The sequence below is a fragment of the Silurus aristotelis genome (genome assembly GCF_946808225.1).
Source record: "Silurus aristotelis genome assembly, chromosome: 19".
NCBI classification, from domain to species: Eukaryota; Metazoa; Chordata; class Actinopteri; order Siluriformes; family Siluridae; genus Silurus; species Silurus aristotelis.
In genome coordinates, this window is record NC_139592.1 from 17305455 (window position 1) to 17326094 (window position 20640).

General features: G+C 35.7%; 2 protein-coding genes and 1 long non-coding RNA gene across 12 annotated transcripts in view; 2 read left to right on the forward strand and 1 right to left on the reverse strand.

Annotated features, from left to right (window-relative positions):
- Positions 1-5725, forward strand: LOC310742043. The gene is made up of 4 exons (XR_014538123.1): positions 1-241; positions 713-761; positions 1021-1080; positions 1395-5725. It is a non-coding gene; the product is annotated as an uncharacterized lncRNA (long non-coding RNA).
- dazap2 (DAZ associated protein 2) lies at positions 4851-9669 on the reverse strand. The gene is made up of 4 exons (XM_083570595.1): positions 9512-9669; positions 7170-7291; positions 6383-6631; positions 4851-6131 (listed from the first exon to the last, which is right to left on the reverse strand). The coding sequence occupies exons 1-4, from the start codon at positions 9522-9524 to the stop codon at positions 6003-6005; spliced, it is 513 nt and encodes a 170-aa protein (XP_083426721.1). The 5' UTR covers positions 9525-9669; the 3' UTR covers positions 4851-6002.
- The window catches only part of pou6f1 (POU class 6 homeobox 1), a 23280-nt gene continuing 11368 nt past the window's right edge, over positions 8729-20640 (forward strand). The window contains exons 1-6 of one of the 10 annotated variants that reach the window (XM_083570520.1): positions 12308-12699; positions 13306-13452; positions 13617-13740; positions 19718-19901; positions 20000-20109; positions 20298-20523. In XM_083570520.1, the coding sequence (XP_083426646.1) occupies positions 13684-13740; positions 19718-19901; positions 20000-20109; positions 20298-20523 (577 nt within the window). In that variant the 5' untranslated portion in view covers positions 12308-12699; positions 13306-13452; positions 13617-13683. Of the gene's footprint in view, positions 8907-12243; positions 12263-12307; positions 12700-13305; positions 13453-13610; positions 13741-17221; positions 17546-18453; positions 18541-19717; positions 19902-19999; positions 20110-20297; positions 20524-20640 lie in introns of those variants that run through there. The other 9 variants (XM_083570521.1, XM_083570523.1, XM_083570525.1 and 6 more) reach the window with 9 other exon arrangements.

Consider the following 20640-nt stretch of genomic DNA (forward strand, 5'->3'; position numbering starts at 1 on the left):
TCGTGTAAATGTGGTTTGCTCCTGGGTTTGAGGTGTGACTGAACTTCATTGTTCCTGATACAGAGCCGGATAAGCACCTCGACTAGCATGCTACCTTTTGCACTGGTCCATTTTCGCTGTATCTTTACTTACAAGTGTTAAATAGTGAGACCTGTTTTTATAAAACGTCATGCGAACTTCGACATAAAGAAACAAACCGATCAACTACAACAAATGCCTTTCGACAATTTCACGGTGTGAGGTAAGTTTGTTACAGGTTTGGCTCGACTACGGCGTGGTAGACTGTGTTCCTGTAACTTATTGTTTATATTCGCTTCCTGTTCAAAGTTTGACACCAAAATAAAACAACCTACGGCTTCGAGCCTCACTGTGGTCTTACTTTGATTTCATACTTTTAACTTAACTATTTTTTTATTAGTATTATGAGAAAGTGCGATATTTTGTTACTCAAAAAAAAAAAGAATAGTTTATTCCTATTAAACTGTGTAGAGTAATGGCCCTGTGCCACCGCATGCTGTGTGTTACCACTACAGCAGCAGAGTTTCTGTTGTCTAATAGACGTTTAACAAACAAATTGGCTGTTTTATGAATTATAATGTGAAGTGTAATGACTCAGGGTAGCAACCACTAGCGTCTTATTTTCTTGCAATATATCGCTTATATTTGTTTGAAAATGATAAATTTCACTGAAGTGCTGTATTACTTTGTATAGGTTTGGGTCTTAACGCTGTTCATCATGGCCACCACACCACCTTTTAACCGTAAGTAATACAATAAACACATTCGTTGACATTGCCACAAACTGGCAATACTACCAGAATTGAACTGAACATTAAATTACTTTAATATAAAACACCACCGTGTATTTCCATAATACATTGTTGTTCGCAAAAAAAAAAAAAAGAACAGCAGTTCTTTTATTATTGTGTCATGGTAACAGGCTAATCAGCCTGCAGTAAAATCCCTGTAACTCCAAAATATATCATTTGAAGTCACTGATATTTCTCTCTTCTCCCCAAGTCACAGAAATAATGCCAACAGCTGTGGCTCCAAACTATACAGACTCAGCTGTTATAGGAGGTGAGTTACACACCTCTCCTGCCAAAGGTCATGTGGAAGCCTGATTTTATATCTAATGAAACTTGAACATCAAAAATGCTTGTCTTCATACATTTGTAAATTTATTAGGCATGCTTTTTTAGGATATAAGATGGTTTCCACTCTGTTTAGTTTAGGCTGTTATAAATTAATTTGGCAGAAAGTTATATTCTTGCATGTTTTTCATCAGGATTTGATCTGTATATTTATCCACATTAAGAAATACCACAATACCTTTTAGTTTAGGTTATTGTTTTCTAATTAGATTTTTGCTGCATCTCTGCATATTGTTTTAGTGGTGATTCTGCTGGTCTTGTGTGCACTGGCTGGCTTGGTGTACCTGTTGTATCGCTATATGTGTCACAACAAGGGAATCTACAGGACAACAGGAGAGGCTGCACCAGGTGTGGACCCAGACAAAGTCTTCCATGACACAGTCACTGAAAACAAGGAGTACTTCATTTAAAGAAATTCAACCGGTATGGATGTCATTTTAAATAAGTATGGACAATTAGATATTTTTTTTCTGGGAAGACCGTGGTAAGTTTACATTGACTTAATAATGATGGAATTTGTGCTTTAGTGTTTTGGGGATTTATTAGCATTACTTATATTGATATATCAGAAGCAAGAAACCTCGTGCCACAGACTTACTTTTGTAACTGTCTCCTGCTGGTGGTGAGATGCAGCAGAATTTCCACCTCTGTTAAATACACATGCTAGCTGAGTGAACAAAGCATGATGGAACAACAACCCAATGCATACACACATACAGTCCCTCAGTACCAAGATATTGAAAGGGCAAGGGCAAGTTTTTGATACGCACTGGGACCTTTTGGGTTTTAGAAAAGGTAAATATGAGACAAATCAGAATTTCACACTCATGCTCAGGTCTGGTGATGGACTTTTTCAGTAAAAAACCTTTCAGTTTTTACCATTTTTGTGTCCTTTGTTTTGCTGCATGATGTAGTTCCTGCAGATTGGTTGCTATTATCTGTAGACTTTGGAAATCATTATACCGCTACATTTCTGAGTTTCATCAGTAGATTTGTGAACCCTTTCCAGAAGCAGCCACATAAGCCTAATCCATTACCTGCACTGTGAAGATGGAGAAAAGGTTTTCTTTTGCTACACTTTGGATCATATCTGTCTTTCTTTGCCAATTCCTATATGGAATTTGTTTGATATTTTTTACTGTTGAAAAGTGGTTTCAACCAAAAGGTCCTTAACACATCAAGATGTAAATATTAGGAAATGAAAGCTAAAATTCTGATCTTTTGTCTCATTTATCTTCTGATATTTTTGAAACAGGAAAATCTTGAGTTGTGCACCTTTTACTTCATTTGCTCAGTTATGTTTTCACCTAACCAAATTCAGCAACTATAACTACCATAAAAACATTAGATTCTTACTGATTAAAACACAAAATAAGGATGTTGTAAAAAACAAACAACAAAAAAAAGCTTTTATTTTGTCTGCTTAGGCTATCCCTTATTTTAAAAGTTATTTTTAAATAGTTTAATCATACACATTGAAGCTAGTAATATAACACTGTGACTCTGTCTCAATTTTCCGGTATTTGTTAATCATCATTGGTTTTTATTGTAATTTTGTTTTTGCATATCAAGACAATTGTTACCCTCATTGAAATAATCAAGCTGTAATTATTGTATAGATTGAAAGCTAAGTTCATGATTTGTAATAAGCATTTACTGTACTTTATACACTTACAGGAAAAAAGTGGATACTTGTACACCTGTTTATTTATGCAGTTTTCCAATCAGCCAATCATGTGCCAGAAGGCAAAATGCATGAAATCATGCACATACAGAATTTCAGTTAACTTCAATATAATGTTCTCATCAAACTTCAGAATAGAGAAAAAAATGTGACCTATGACTTTAATCATTACATGGTTGAGGGTAGCAGATGGACTGGTTTGAGTATTAAAGAAACTGATGTCCTGGGATTTTTACACAATTGTGTTGAGTTTTTCACAGAATATGCAGGAAAAAAAATTGAGGAAGCCACAGTTTTGTGACAGGAAGTACCTTGTAAATAAGCATTCCGGGGAACAATTTTGTTTGGTCTGCCAGGAAGAACATGGGGACCAAAAAGTGACCCTTTACAACCATGATGAACATTATCTCAGAATACATAAAACAAAAAATAAAAAACGGAATCAGAGCCTATCATAAACAAAGGCTCATCTAGTCTTTTTCCAGTCTTCAACGATTTGGTTAGTCTGTGGCCATGAAAAACTCAGTTCTTTGTCCATGTTTGATGTGAATTCTAAGATACTCTGCTGCTCACCAGGGTTCTAACAACTGTTTAATTGAGTTACTTCAAATGTCAGGTTAGACCAGTCTGGTTATTTTCCACTGTTTTGTTCCTCTTTATTGGGTTCTAAAGACTGATGTGTGAAATTTTTAGATGAGCAGCAACCCTGCCATGGTTAAAATAACTATGAACACATTTCCCCAAATTCTGATGTTTGATGTGAAGATTTGACACAAGCATTTTTGCCATTTTATTGACTGATAAAATAACAGCATAAACGAGCAGGTATTCCTAATAAAGTGGAGGAGTTTTGATATTTGCTACTGTCCATATATATTTAAACAGAATATACTGATGTCTGCTGTCCTAAGAAGCAAGCAGCACATGACTTTTTAAAATGAATATCAACTTACTGTGTCAAAAATAACAGTTTCTTTTTCAATGTCTGAAAGTCTTTATTGTTTTTTTTTTTTTTACTTAGTAGTAATTGCAGATCGTTACCTTTTTAAAATATTAGATATATGACAGCTCTTATAAAGATGCCAGTTGTTTGTCAAACTATCATTACAGTGCCATTCATTAATATTTGCACCCTTGGTAAATATGAGCAAAGAAGGCTGTAAAAAATGTTTGTTGACTATAGGTGCTATAGTCACAGCTATATTCTTGGCCATACCCATTGTGATAAATGACACATTTAGGTTTGACTATCTATCTATCTATCTATCTATCTATCTATCTATCTATCTATCATGTTTTGTGTTTATTAGTATTTAATTTTTTAAAACAAAAAATTCAGAAGGTAAAACAATAGACACAAATTTGTAGGGTTCTTAACTCATCTATCAAGGGCGCAAATATTAATGAAGATATATATTAGAACCCATAAATGCACACTTCAGATTACTAGTATGGGGTAGTGGTGATGGCATGTTGTGCAAATACCATTTCCATGCTAACAATGATCACATGCAGGTCTGAAGACTTTGCTTACTTTTTGGCAGTTTAGGCTTCATCATCATCATAATGGATACATCTTTGAGTATACTGTCGGATACCCAGTAGTGCTGTTGTTAATTGTATGTTTCAGGGGAAAAACTGAACTACAGAAAACTAAACCTGAGGGGGTGTGTATAAAAAGTTAAATGAACGCAAGTTCAATACATCTTTTGATAGTAAAAGCAGCTGAGCAACTAGTTTTCATATTTTTCATGTTTTTTTTACTATAGATAGATAGTTAATTGTTTTTTTGGGGGATTTACTGGTCATAAAATTCTGATATCTGATAGTTTTGGTAGAAATAATATTACAGATCAAAAGTAAGTATTTTTCTTGAGTTTAGCATTGAAAAGCAAACTGTTAGAACATGCTGCGTCACCCAAAAAGGCAACCAGATCAAAAAACATGTAGAATCTGTGTCATCTCAGTGTAAGTCATGTATAATAAAATTAAAAAACATTCACACTGCAACATTTAATGACTGGCACTCTATTTGCATGTAGAAAGCATGAGTACAAAAAAAACAACTTTCAAAAGTGTCTAACTTTTCAGAGTTGGTTGACAGTGAACAAGTGTAGCATTTAAAAAAATTAAAAAAGAGACTGATCTTTATTAAAACAAAATAGCTTTGAATAAAAGTCCCCTAAAATAAAAAGCATGCAGAACCACCAAGATGCAATTATCGATATTTTTCTGATATGTTTCTATGTATTATTTATTAATTTATCACATGTGCAGATATATTCCGAGAATAATTTCAAGTCACATTTAAAGCTTTTAGTGCATTCTAATCCAGATCTTTGGTACAACCAGCTTCTTGGTTATACATTTAAATGTTAACTAAAAAAACTGCTTAATGTGCTTATGCAAAAAAAAACTTTTGATTAACTCTGAACTTCTAATTAAACTTTAAGAATAATTCTAAAGAAATTAATTTGTGAAGCACAAACTCTTAGTGAAAAGTAAACAGTTGTTTCACTGAACACAGCATTATATACAGTTCTGGGTATCCGACGTGATGTGGAAAAAATTAAAAAGCCAACCAACGTTCTGAATCAAATGAGTGCTTATTTACTGCATTTTAATCTGTTTAATGATGCAGTGCTCAATTTTAACACCCAATTATATTGATCTACTCTTTCCCAAAATAGTACAGTACAGTACTCTGTTGTAATTAGAATGTGTAAAATAGTCTAATATATAACTGCTTTTACTGATATTAAATAAATATACTATTATTTTAATGGGTATAATGTGTAAATTAATGTTAGCAGGGCAGCCCTAACTTACCAACAGTAGTAAGGGTACATTGTTAAACATCACAGAGGGGAAAAAAAAACAAACAAAACCCTTTATGGGTTTTAGTTTATGCGCCACAATGATCTTAGCAAAAGTCTGTTTTCAAACCATAAATAAACATGATCTAAAAATTTTTAAGATTTAATCATGTATTAAACTAAAAGACATCAAAGTACTGTACTGATATTAGGGACTATAAAACATTACATTCTGTTGTATCACTATCATGGCATAGCCAAGCTGCCCATGGTGAGGCAGGAGAGAGGGGAAAAAAGAGAACACCAGACAAGGGGAAAGGTCATGGTCAAATCAGTTCCTTCTAACTGTTACCAAATAGTGTAACCCCCTCCAGAACCACCCATGAAGAAGTTGCTCTTGCGTTGTGTCATCATCACATTTGCACCCTGCATTGCTGCCAGCTGTGCTGCATTTGGAGCATGTCCAGGGGGAGGAGGCTGGTATTTTAAAGAAAACAAGCAAATGAGGTACCATTATAGCCACGTAAAACTGTTTTTACTATTTGTTTTTAACAGTGCATTACACACATCCCACCTTGGAAGATTATGTGGTGGCTTGAATTACACAATTAATGTACTTTTATATGATTATCATTTATTCAGAATTGCAATCATGTTACAGTGCGGCTTTACATTGCCATTTATTTTGTTGTGGTCTTTTCAGAAATGTATTTAGTGGGCATACTCACAGGTATGGAAGCAGTGCTACCAGGGGCAAATCGAGCTCCAGCATCAAATCCTCCTTCCATTAATACTGTGGAGCCTGGAGGATACACAGGTCCCATTGGGTAGTAACCCATTGCAACATTAGGGGGCATTGCGCCAACGGGCACAGTCTGGGGCATTGGCACAAACATCTGGGTTGCAGGGTATGCAGTCGTTATGGGAGGTAGCTGCCCAGTAACCTGGGGTGGATGCATATACCTTGGTTGATAGATCTGTAGAGGAAAAAAAAAAAAGAACATGCCAAGCTCACATTTAGACTACTAATTTATTGACTGTTACACTAGTGGTATAAAAACACTGCACTGCACCAGAATTAGCAGGTCTAGTCTTACTAGATTTTGGCATTAAATATAAGCTCACTAGAGAATGTTGTTTACCAAACAAACACCTGTGTATGTTATAGAGTTTGGTCATGATCATATTGTTTATGCAGTCAGGTTGTCCTCAGGATCAAAGTCACAGGATGATCAAACGTCTAAAATCTCTTATCTCTTTTAATCATGAGGACTAACTTATGTTGCTGTTCAAAAACTCAAGGTCCAATTTTGGCCATCTACAATTTGGCACAAATCAGTCAATGTGAGAGTGATCATGTGGTATCTAAAAAAAAACAAGTAGGTACATGTTTATAGCAATTTTTAAGAATTATGGCTTTATACATTTTTATACAAATGATTTCAGGAATATAAATTTGTAACAATTTTTTAACAAGAAGGAATAAACTTGGTGAATGTTCAGCCTATTTCTTACCTCAGAATAGGCAGGAGGGGCATCTGTGTATGGAGGTACCTGGGGTGGTGGCACTTGCATAGCAGGAGGGTATATAGGTGCTGAGCTCTGCTGAGGATACACAGCCTGTTGTGGATATGACCCTACACAGGAACAATCAGTCATGGATTTTAGTATCAAAAGACACACACACACACATATATATATATATATATATATATATATATATATATATATATATATATATATATATATATATATATATATATATATTTTTTTTTTTTTTTTTTTAAATATATATAAATAACTCTGGTTAAAACATGTCATGCATGGACTGAGAAACCTAATAAAATCACTGGCTATGCTTATGGAAACCAGTAAGATGATGTATTTTAACTAGTTTTACCATTTATTCTGTGTAACTTAACTAAGGCAGAAATCATACACTAAAAACTAAATAGAATTTAACATTTTTATATGCTTAGTATATCTATGGTTGCCAACTTTTCTGGATTAACCTGGAGTTGGTTCTCTGTACATGGATTATTTAATAAGATGTATTTTTATGTTGGCGTTTTGACATGGCAAAGGATTATAGTGTTAAGATCAAACCTGCTCAGTGTTAAGTTTATTTAATGTTAACGAGATTAGATCATGGCTTTATAAGCAGAGGTAATATGGACAGTCTGTTGAAGCCACACTTTTTTTTATTTATTTTATACAAGAGGAACCTGTTGTGGAAAGGCAAAGGTAAAACGGAGAGCTATCCAAATGTGAGAGACTGATTCTTTTAAAACACGAAGATAATTTACATTTGAAAAGATTCTCATGAAAGAATGATTTAACTTTAATATATTATAAATATTAATAGTTTAATAATAGTAAAAGTAGTAAAAATATTTTGTATAATGTTCTTGTATGTATTTATGTATAGATGTTTTGAGACAATATTAATTGTTAAGCACTACACAAATACAATTTTAATTTGTCAGCAACTCTCTGCTAGTCCTCTCTTGTTTTTGCAGATTTCAATGTGTTATTTGGTGTTTTAAATTATTCATAACCTTCATATCAGTGGCTCTGATCAAGTTTCCTTCTTTTCATAGCTGAAAAATAGCTTGCTTCCTCCCAGACACAACTCTCTGGCCTTTAGCTGGATAATCCTTTTTAACAACTAATGCAATATTCACAACCAAAGGTTTAGCATTTAATCTAATGGTTCCAAAATTCACTTGGGGAAAAAAACGCACCATTTTTTACACATCTAGATGTAAATATCAAGAAATTAAATCTCATTTATTCTGATCTACTGCGTATTAATTTTAATAATACTATTATAATTATTTTTTCCCCCCAAACACAAATGTCTTCAATGCATGACAAAACGATCTGGCCATGCTTTTTCCAACAAAAAAAAAGAAAAAAAAGAAAAAAACAACTTTTAGAGGGGACTGTTTGCAGGTAATCAGTGTTATGGAAGGACCCTGGACATAATTTAAAGCCATCATCCAAAATACAAGAACAGGATTATTTATTATTATTTGTACAATGTCAACAACTAAAAACGGTTCAGTATTCGGTTTAGTATTCCCCCGTGTAGAACAGAAAAAAATCCATTTCTCCTTCCTGCTTGCGTTTACATGGCCGCTCAGGCGTCCATGGTTGCCAGATCTTCGAAATTTGAGTGCCAAAACTCAAAATAAATATCCACTGCCTGCATCATTGCCAATAATTGTCAATTATACTGCAACATTTAAAGTAAGTCCCCAGTATGATTTTTAAATAATGTTTTTTTCTTTAATCGGAATCCTTTAATTTATCGATATATTTAACCCTAAATCCTAAACAACAAATAAATAAGTAATCAGAAATGTCATTGAGTTGGCAACCCATCTACAAAATTTTTACGTGAAAATACCAAAAACCAAAAAAATGTATGGCATCTGTAAAGAAAAACAAGATAAAACAACGAACACTAAACAAACATAATCTAATCTTCTATCCCAGCGGAAAACCTCATCAAAACTGTCACGTCAGAGTTTAATTTGCTAGCTAGCTAATTAGCTATGTTCACGGTCACCTTTTTATTCACAACTCATTTTTCTGCTAGTCGTTAAAATTACCTGTAAATGTTATAGTTTTATACCGATGTATTGCCATTAGGGTATACATATGATTTGGTATTAACAGGTGAGCGAACAACATTGATAATACTATTCGATTGATGTATGTTTGTGTGCTAACAAGCTAGCTATTTACTTAAAACAAATTAGAACGGCCTCACAAAAACCATATGTGTACAATACGACTGACTCGTCGACGATGCTCGAATGGTGTGGAAAAGACCACGTACACAAACTCACCTTTGTTGTTCATTGTATTTTGTCGAAAAGAAATTAATTTATAACAGTGTGTTAAAACAAAACTCGCTTCTTGGCTACTTCCTTGTTTTCATCCGTATGTTCGGGCTGTGAGCTCCTCTACGTCATTTCTGTCTGCGCTACTCTCACTTAAAGTGAACCGCATTAAGGAAAATAAAGATAGTCTTCATTTCTACTTGCATCTGTTTTACTCCCTTTTCAGTTAAACTATTAACAGAGTTAACTGATACGAAGGTAATATTTAGTGGGGTAGGAATTTCTTTGTACATTTTAAAAAATACTTCAAAAATATTCTTATGTTTCCACCTTAATATCTTAACCTGGATTAATACAGAAATATACATACTACTTAACTTAATAAAACTACATGTACAACCATTAGATCTTTTCACAACTGGCTTTGTGTTTATCTAATTAAATTGAGAAGTGGTAGTGCAGTGGTTAGGATGTTTACACTACTGACCAAAAGGCCATAAATTCAAATCCCAGCTTTTGATATTGCAAACACATTCTGTAGAATCTGCACAGGGCCATGGAAGTGATCTCTGCCTGCTTTAAGATTTTTGCAAACTGATGACTCCTTTGGGATATTTGGTTTGCCAAAGAACAAGGTTTCATAATGGAAGAGGACTCTAAACAAGCAGTTGACAACATGGTGCTTTCCACTCTGAAGGACAGACCTGCTGATTTATCACTGCCATCCAGTTATTATTTAGAGATCACTTCTAGATCTCCTGTAATCAAAAAACAATAATCTCTTTGGTTTGTGTTGTGTTTGTCCATAGATAGCTGAAGCAGATGTTCTTCTACTGTAGTCTACCTTCTTCCCTGTTGTCTTTTTCCACATTTTGCAAAATGTACCCTACTATGGTGGTGACATCAGCAAACTTTACTTTTGAGAGAGAAGAACTGACCATGACCATGATTCATGAGCAAAGTGAAATGATTAGGCCCAAGTTGGTCAGTTTACATCTGAGTTTATGAGGGATAATGATATTAAATGCTGAACTAAAGTCAGTGAATATCATTCACATGAATATCAGTCACATGCAACAGACTACAGGGAAGAAGTTAGACTACAATAGAAGAACATCCTCATTAGTAACTTACCTCGATTATATTCCCTCTTTTATATCTATAAATACTGCATTATCAAAACTATGAGTCATCACACATCATCCATATATCTTACACACACTATTGCTGCTGTATATTGTACAATGTTCTATATTCCTGAATTCCTATTTAATACTCATAGTCTATATTGTCTCACATTGTCTGTATTGTCTTGTATAGTCTGGTTTTGTCTTGTCTATTTTGTTTTGTATAGTCCAAGCTGAATGTATAGTTTTACTTTTTTTTCTGTACTTTAAAAGTCACTAACAGCTGGAACCAAATACCTTGTGTGTGTCAACACACTTGGCCAATAAACCTGATTCTGATGGTCTCAGTTTGTTGGGACCTACAGTTTTGTGGATGTAAATCTTTTTTTGCACAATGGCTCTGACCTAATGATGCTGTAAGACCTGAGCTTGTTCATTCTCCCACTCTGTTGTTTTGATCACCGAAGCGAGCGAAAGACTTGTGTACAGGGATGCATAAACGGTTATTGCTAATTTGCAAGAAACTTCTCTTGTAGCCAGTAATGTTTTATTCCCTTTCACATGCTACTAGGGTTATTATTCTTAAAATGACCTTCAATACAGTGTTTTTACTTATGCTTTGCCTCTCTGCTACCCTTATTTAGCTATCTTCTAGTATTACTGTAGGCCACTTTGTTGCCTGGTTTTTAAAATGACCTCCTGTTCTTCAGATAGAGAGAATACTTTCCTGTCAAGCCACATCTGCTGGTTTGGGAACACTTTAATGTTTTTGATTGTTACAACAGTTATGGTGCTTTTAACCTTTTAACCTGTCCATTACCGTGTGTTTCTCTCAAGCATGAATTATATATTTTTTTGGTACACACTCAAGATAGTATATTCAAAGAAGCATTTAATGGGTGATTAGAATCAGCACACTTAAGCACAACATATTTTAATCTTGACGGGCATTTTGTTAAGAGTAATAATTGTGTCTAAAAGACAGATAGCCAAGAGTTGTGGCCAGGATAGAGGGTCATGGAGTGGTCATACATGAATTACATGCTACCTTTGGGCAGTACATATATGGCTGAAGAGGGTATATCAAGACTGTGTGTGGACTATGTTTTTGGGTACTTCCATGGAACTGCCTGTCTTTTAGCTACTGCTGAATAAAGTCTGCTTTGACACAACAACCCTGGATCCTGATAATTGCCATGACACAGTGTCTATGTAGAAGTCTATATAGGCCTGGACTGATGTGCAGATTTTCTCTAGATCACCCCCCCTTAGGAATACATTAGTCTCTAAGCTCAAAACAATCCTCTTATAAGGTGGATTCTTCAAGCCAGACCTTGACAGTTTTCACAACTGGCTTTGTTTTGCTAATATTGGGCTTGTAGCACTGGGTCAGTACCAGTGAAACATGATCTGACAGGCCCTGGTGTAGGAATGGAGTGGCTTCGTATGCTCCTGGAATATTTGCGTAAACTTGATCCAGAATAATATTTTCTGTAGTTGTGAAGTTGGTATTTTTTATATATAATTTTTATTGTCTTTAGGTCAATGTGTTTTGTGTATTTTCTTCAAGTCTCCTGCCACAATCAAGCCCTGCTCTGGATGTGTACAGCAGTGTAAAAGCACATCAGAGGTATGTTTAGCGCTGTAGTCTGTGTTTGGAAATGAGACTGCTGCCCCTTTAAGGCCGCCATCGCGTTTGGTATCAAGCCAGGGACATTTTTTCATGGCAACACTCGGCCTGCATAAATTATGTTCATGACGTAGTGCAAAATACTACATTTCTGTTAATACTAAGATTTGTCTGCAGATAACGCCTACGTTTATGTTATTTCGTTGGGCTGCGTTCACTTGAGCGATAGTTTATGAGGATACCCACCATTAAATATTAAGTAAACGAGCTATATTGCGTCGTTGAGCCTCTTTATCAATGCAAATGCCTCTTTTGTGTGCAGCCAAAGCGTCCGTCTGGAAGCTGTGAGATGAATTTTTAATTATGTATGTCTAATACAAACTGTGGCAAAGCGCGCGGAAGGAGGTGAAAGGCAGAAATTAACCGTAATTCCTCCGGTAAGTTATGATCATAATTGCATTTAAGGGGAGCTTTATACAATTTACGAGGCAAAGTAGTGATGGGATACGCTTTTAGGGTTAATATGCAATGGTCTTAATTAGCATAATTTATATATTTATGATAAAGAGAAAGGAAATGCAGAAAATGCAGCTGAGAGGATTGGCGTGTGAGGACTATGATTTGAAGAGGCAGGTTCTTGAAGATTTGCGGGCTGAACTCGAGTCAGAGATTTTTTTTGAATGGGTTGGGGAGGCACTAAAAACCACAACACCTGTCCAAGTTTTGACAGATGATGAATTTTAGTGCATGCTTTTTACACGTCTCTCTGACTTTCACAGCAAACGGAAAAACGGGGTTTTTAATCGAGTGCACAGAACAAACTACAACTACGGCTTGTACAGGCCTCCTTATATGAAATCGTAGTTGCGCAGTACATACATATCGCCCTGGTGTTTTATAGCTAATGCCTCTCATTCTCACAATTCTCATGCGCCCCCGTACCGTTATATCAATTAATAACAAACTGTCTTAGAATGGATACATGCTTTTCACATTTCAGTTTACCTTTTAGGCCACCGTATCTTGTAATGTCTTATTCCAAGTTATAGGCAGTGAAGGTTTCGTTAAAACGCACATGGAACAAGTTGTATTCCCGAACCGTGGTACGTCATGTAACTACGTAATTCGAAGCCAATCGAATAATCTGGGCCAAGTGCTGATTGATAAGATGTTGCACAGCTTTGGAAAAAGTGAGTGATGACCCCGCTTATTCACATGTTTGACACAATGCCAGTATATTTAAAGCAGGGTATACGCTTACTTTCTACAAATTGGGTATTTTATATTTTTAAGATTGACCCTTAAGTTAAGGTTATGGATGATCATGGTGAAATACTATAATTTCTTGCCTCAGGTGGGCTTGTATGCAGAAGCACCCTCAGCCATCATGCCTTACCTGTGACCTTTTGGAGGAAAAATGAATGATGGATTCAGAAGACATTCCTGCTAATGATGCCCCGCTTACTGTCAACGAGCAGGTATTACTATTATAGCTGAATGATTTAATGTATATACACAATGTGTATATTAATATCAATCTAGTGATTCACTGTTCTTATTTTCACTGTATCTATTTACAATGTAAAGCTAAAAGACAAGGTTAAACAGAGTATTTTGGTTCTGATCACCTTTTTTATGATCCTGTTACGAATAGCATTGGAAGTAAAAAAGAAAATAATAATAAGCCTGTAACTTGTATTGCGCCACAACCACAATAACCAACAGCAGTAGCAGTGGGAACCATTAAGCAATTTGTTATTCTGGTTCCTATAATCCAGGGTGCCATCTCACCTCGTCATCTCATCTATGACTTCATTGTTAATAATTGCTTGTTTTAATTCTGGGTCCTTCTCTGTATGCAAATGGATCTCAATAATTGCACATAATTTACTTTTTTTTAAAATACTATTATGCAATTAAAACTTCTGTCCCAAAAATGATTGTCTACATGTAATTAAAATGTTTAGCTTTTCTGTATATAGTACAATTTAATTAAATTCTATTTGAATAGTGTTCAAAACAGTAGACATCTGGTTCTAGTAAGGACTCTCACATTCTGGACTAACTGTAGCTTGTTCTTGCAAATGCTGAAACGTCCAGACAATAAGACATTACATTAATTAATAATCATTAACCAGAGCTGTCTCTGTGCTTTGATGATGCCTAAATCATGACTAATACATTTCATGAATTTATTCTTATGTAGGTATGAGCATAACTTCTGTGCTGCAACCTTTCTAGGGTTATGGGATAAATAACGTTTTGATATAGACCTGTAATAGACAGCTGGCATGGGTTAAGGTCAGTTTTTATTTATAATTTTTTTTTTTATTATTTATTTATTTATTTTATTTATTTATTTATTTATTTTTATCAGGAGTTTGATGACTGTTAGTTCTAATGGAAACATTTTACTAAGAGATTCTTTTGCTGAGATCTGTTTCATGAAATGTGTAGGTTTAAAACAGAAGTTGATTTTGATAAGGATTTTTGTTCAGTTTTGAGGGTGTGTATGCTTCTCTTGTTCGTTTAATCCTAGTTCATTGAGCTGTAGTATAAAAAAGACTGTATGCCTGTTTTTTTTTTTTTTTTTTTTTTTTTTTTTATAATTTTTAGCTGTAGAGGGACATTGGACCAGCATCAATAGTGTGATGTGTGATATTATGTTATTAGTTTTTTCTTATATTATCTTTTGTGGGTCCCCTGGTGGTCTAGTGGTTAGGATGCGGCGCTCTCACCGCTGCGGCCCGGGTTTGATCCCCAGTCAGGGAACCAACCCCAGCCACTTCCAGTGCCGGTCCCAAGCCCGGATAAATTAGGGAGGGTTGCGTTAGGAAGGGCATCCAGCGTAAAAACATGTGCCAAATCAAACATGCGAATGATCTGCTGTGGCGACCCCTAATGGGAGAAGCCGAAAGAAAGTTTATATTATCTTTAGTGGAGCTAAATCATCTAGTGCAGGGGTCACCAACCTTTTTGAAACTGAGAGCTACTTTTTGGGTACCGATTAATGTGAAGGGCTACCAGTTTAATACACACAGTTTTCAGTTTGATCTGAAATAACAAATTTGCTCAATTTACCTTTTATTATATTATTATTTATAATTAATTATATTCATCTATGTGAAGACTGTTCATGTTAATGATTTCTCATAATAATCATCAACAATGATTTAACAAAGTAGGAAACAGCTATTTTTAGAAAAGGCCCATAGGCACCATGTTGGTGACCCCTGATCTAGTGTGTAGGGGTATGTTGACCTTAGCATACATTTGCCTGCTGAAGTTCTGTGGGGCCAGATGGTTTTCCAGTCATAGTTTAAACTTTAATTATTGTCAAAACTCTGCAGTAGCTAACGTGAATGTGCAGATGACACAGGAGTGGTTTATATATAATGACTAAGACACATTTAACATGAGGTGATGGAATGATCTGAGCTCCATACTTTGGAAGTGAGATCATATTTTCTATATATAAATTACAAATGTAAGAACCAGCGTTATGAGTGTGTCCAGGATAGATACAACTGGTGTACTCTAAGCATCTTTTCCGAATTTTTAAAATAAATATTATTGTCTCCAACAACTAATGCCTTGTTTAAAGAACAGCCAGATTTGAACTGATATTTAAAAATTCACAAATTAATTCAGATTATGAGAGTTTGTAATAATGTTCAGTATATAGAACTTTACATGTGTTAAGTGTATGGCTAGGTTAATGTGTAATTCCTGCATTTATAATTGCAGGAAGGGATGGAACGGATGTATATGAAATCATATTAGACTGCTTAAAACCACAAAAATCCTGTATAGTTCTGGAAAAAGATTCTTTGGACAGATCCAACCAAGATTTCACCGTCTTATGATCCAAAGCATACTACATTATCTGTCCAACATGGAGACAGTGTGATTTCACCTGTATGGATGCCAATAATACTGGATATGTGTTTATTGAGGATCCTGAAAGAAGTAGTAGCATGTATTTTGGAGTGTACAGTGCATCCAGAAAGTATTCAAAGTGCTTTACTTTTTCTTTGTTTTATGTTACAGCTGTATTTAATTAGAATTAAAATGATTTTATATTATGATAATTTAGCTGGATTAAATTAATTATTTTCCTCAAAATAGTACAAACAATATAATGACAACGTGAGAAAAGTTTACATTTAGAAAGATTTCAAACAATGATTTAAAAAATCACGTTCATAAGTATTCACAGCCTTTTCTCAATACTTTGCTGAAGCTCCTTTTTGATGCTGTAATTGAAGCCAATTACAGCTTCAAGTCTTTTTGAGTATGATGCTACAAGCTTGACACACCTATTTTTGGGCAGTTTCTCTCAATCTTCTTTGCAGAACCTCTTAAGTTCCATCAGGTTGGATGGGGAGCGTCAGTTTACAGCCATTTTTAGATCTCTCCAGAGATGTTCAATCAGGGCTCTGGCTGGGCCACTCAAGCTCATTCACAGAGTCGTCCCGTAGCCACTACTTTGCTATTTTGGCTGTGTTCAGAGTCGTTGTCCTGTTGTTGAAATATAAACCTTCGCCCCAGTCTGAGGTCCAGAGAGCTCTGGAGTAGGTTATCATTAAGGATGTCTCTCCACATTGCTGCATTCATCTTTCCCTTGATCCTTATTAGTCTCCCAGTTCCTGTTGCTGAAAAACATCCCCACAGCATGATGCTGTCAACACCATACTTCACTGTAGGGATGGTATTTTCCAGGTGATGAGCTGTGCCTGGTTTCAGCCAGACATGACACTTGGCATTCAGGCCAAAGAGTTAAATCTTTGTTTCTCATGGTCTGAGGGTCCTTCAGGTGCCTTTTGGCAAACTCCGGGCGGGCTGCCATGTGTCTTTTACTGAGGAGTGGCTTTCTTCTGGTCATTCTACCATACATGCCTGATTGTTGGAGTGCTGCATAGATGGTTGTTGTTCTGAAAAGTTTTCCTCTCTCCACAGTGAAATGCTGGAGCTCTTTCAGATTGACCATCAGGTCTTTAGTCACCTCCCTGACTAAGGCCCCTCTCCTCTGATCGCTCACTTTGGCCGAGCGGCCTCCTCTAGGAAGAGTCCTGGTGGTTCCATTTCAACTTCTTCCATTTATTGATGATGGAGTCCACTGTGCTCATTGGGACCTTTAATGCTGCACAAATTTTTCTGTACCCTTCCCCAGATCTGAGCCTCGATACAACCCTGTCTCAGAGGTCTACAGACAATTCCTTGGACTTCATGGCTTGGTTTGTGCTCTGACATGCACTTAACTGTGGTACTTTATATAGACAGGTGTGTGCCTTTCCAAATCAAATTAATTTACCACATGTGGGCTCCAATCAAGTTGAAGAAACATCTCAAGAATGATCAATGGAAACAAAATGCTCAATTTAGGTGTCATGGCAAAGGCTGTGAATACTTATGTAGGTGATTATTTAATAAATTTGCAAAGATTTCAAACAAACTTCTTTCACATTGTCATTATGGGGTATTTGTTGTAGAACTTTAAGGAAAAAATCAATTTGATATATTTTGGCTGTAACATAACAAAACGTGGAAAAAGTGAAGCCCTGTGAATACTTTCTGGATGCCCTTAACTAGATTTAATAAAAAAACTAGAATGACCGGTCCAAAAATGTATTGTATTCTGGGACTGTGAGCAAAAATGGAGAGGTTGACCTCTGGTTGTGTATAAAGGCACGGCAAATGTATGACAAGTATAACACACAAACCTCCTCAGACAATGTAAGGAGGTAGCAGAAAGAGATAATTTGCCTAAAAAAACATTCTATTCTGGTCCCAGTAGGGGACCATCTTTCACCATCCCATCGTTCACACATTTCAGATGTGTTTTTGTGTTAGTGTAGTCATTCCGTAACAGCCCTATTGTGATTAACATGAACCCCTCCCTAGCTAATTTAGGTACACCAATGACCAATGGTAGGAAGGGCTCATTTTAATCTAACCCTGGATTTGACCACGGGCTATTGGTAGATTTCCTTATACTTCCCTTAAAATTCCCTTTAAAATCCAATTAAATATGGCATTTTCTATGTTATTTTTGTTACTTCAATTCATCACAGTTCTACTTGCAGTAGCAGTGTCATTGGGTTTTTAAGAAACTTTAGGTGGCTCTCTAAGGGGAACTATTTTTTTCACTGCCCTAACTTTTCTCCTTTTTCCGTTTTTCAAACACACAGCAGACAAGAGGGCTTGGGGACTGTTCATTGTGATTGAGGGGGAGCATTGCCTAGTGCTGCACACAGCAGCAAGCTTTCAGTGTGGAGGTAGTGTGGAGTACAGCACTGTGGAGAATGAGTGTTAAGCTTTCAAATGGACAGTCCAGTAGCACTTATTAGGGTTCTCATTAGCTTTATTTTGACCATGTCTTCTTGCAATGGCAGCCGATGTGCAGATCGCAGCATTGGGCATGACTGCTCTTTACACTGTGGTCCACACACAGCTGCTTGGCCTGCCTTGTGTAGTGGGGTACTGTGCAGGTGGTGGCAGCATTGTTTAGCATAAATGTGAGGAAAAAAAAGGTGTAACGGTACACAAAATTAAATGTCATGGTTTGGTATTTCGGTACAGTTAGGAAGGAATAAATGCAAAATATAAAATAAAAGTTGTTTATGTAATTTATTATATATATATATATATATATATATATATATATATATATATATATATATATATATATATACACATACATACATACATACATACATTACATAAAAGATCAGGACACCAAACAGAACCTTTGCTATGTTTCCACACAGACGGTTTAAATTGCCGGATGTGTGCCGAATGTATTTTTTATATCTAAGTTTTTATTATTATTTTTTTATTAAAAGGTCAAACAGAAATGTGAGTTAATAAAATTAGTGCCATTAAGTTCATTTGCGTTAACATGTTAATTTTAGATTCAAATTTTATGTGTTAATTTTAACAGATCTAAATATATATATTGATTGATTGAAGACAAAAATATCTCTGCGGCCCTGTGACAGCTCCACAAACGTTCATTTTAGCTTACATTTTTATCTTCTGAAATGATGGTTATTAATGGTCAAAAAAAGGTTTAGAAATGGTGACTGGTGCTTTACATTTGCTGCTTATACGTTCATTACTTTTATTACAATTATTGATATCAGTTCACCTGCAAATGGTAGCTCAGTTTGTCATGACTGTAAAGCTGTAATATTTTTTCTGACAGTTGTCAAATCAATGTACTCGCAAATTTTATATGATTAAAAGTTTACATTTTAAATATTAGACATCTTAAGGAATTCATGCTCATAACCGCGGGGTATAAGAGTGCTGGTGGTCCTTCAGTTCCACTGGCGAATAGCTGTCAGAGAGAACATTCCTTAAAAAAATGTGTGATATCTGTAGTGTTAGAAATATACCCCAAAAGTTTACAATTGTCAAACTCCATTAATTTATTTGCTAATTTGTCTTAAGGTGATTGTCATGTCCAGTCATGAGACCATTCGAGTTCTAGAGGTTGAGGTGGACACTGCTGTGCCCTCCCCAGGAACTCATGTAAAAAATGAGGCAGGACCAGAAGAGGGGAGAGGAAAAGCTTTAGAGCTAATAGAAGGGGCCACTCAGGATAAACAAACACCATCCAATACCATCCACACAGGTGGGTAAACTTTTTCATGCATGCATATTTGTTTTTTAATTTTAATCTGTATTGTTCTGATCAGTGTTTTGAATGGCTTTTTTAATTCATTTTCACAGTTTCTAATGAAGCTGCAGCCCCTTCTGTACAGAATGTTCCAATTCCTATAAGTCTCTCTTTGCCTCACGCTCAGACCAGCATGCCCATCACTATCCAGGCCTGTCCCCAGGTGAGCTGGTCATGCATCTATACAGCCTGTAACTCAGTAGATAAGGTAGATAATGGTGACTGGAAGATTTAAGTATAACTCTCTGGCCTGACAGAAGGCCAATGTTGTAAGCTTTTTGATCCTTGTTTAACAATATAAATGGACTTGTAGGATAATACCTTGTTTCATATTGTGATATCTCTTTTAAGGTTCTGACCCAGGATGGACTTGCGACTCTGATGACTGGCATGATTGCCCAGCAAAGCACTCTTAACCAGCCTCTGCTGATTCCACTAAGTATGGCAGCCTCTGTGGGTGGACAAAATGGTTTGGCACTGCTGACCCTTCCAACAACTACACTAGCCACTCTACCAGGTTTCAGTGCTGGTGGTACAGCTGGGGGGCTCATTAAACTACCTTTTGGTGGCTTGCAGGGTAAGGTGCTGTTTGGAATGTTAAATAGTCGAGAGATTAATTTATTCAGGCTTTCTAAACATAAAAAGCTCAATTTCATTTAGTTACATTTTATTGGTTATAACATTTTTACCAATG

Coding starts and splice junctions, on each gene's coding strand:
- dazap2 (XM_083570595.1), bottom strand. Junction 6,632..7,169: donor CCCCTCCTGCCTATTCTGAG/GTAAGAAATAGG, acceptor TTTCCTCTACAG/ATCTATCAACCAAGGTATAT. Junction 6,132..6,382: donor GTAGCACTGCTTCCATACCT/GTGAGTATGCCC, acceptor TTAAAATACCAG/CCTCCTCCCCCTGGACATGC.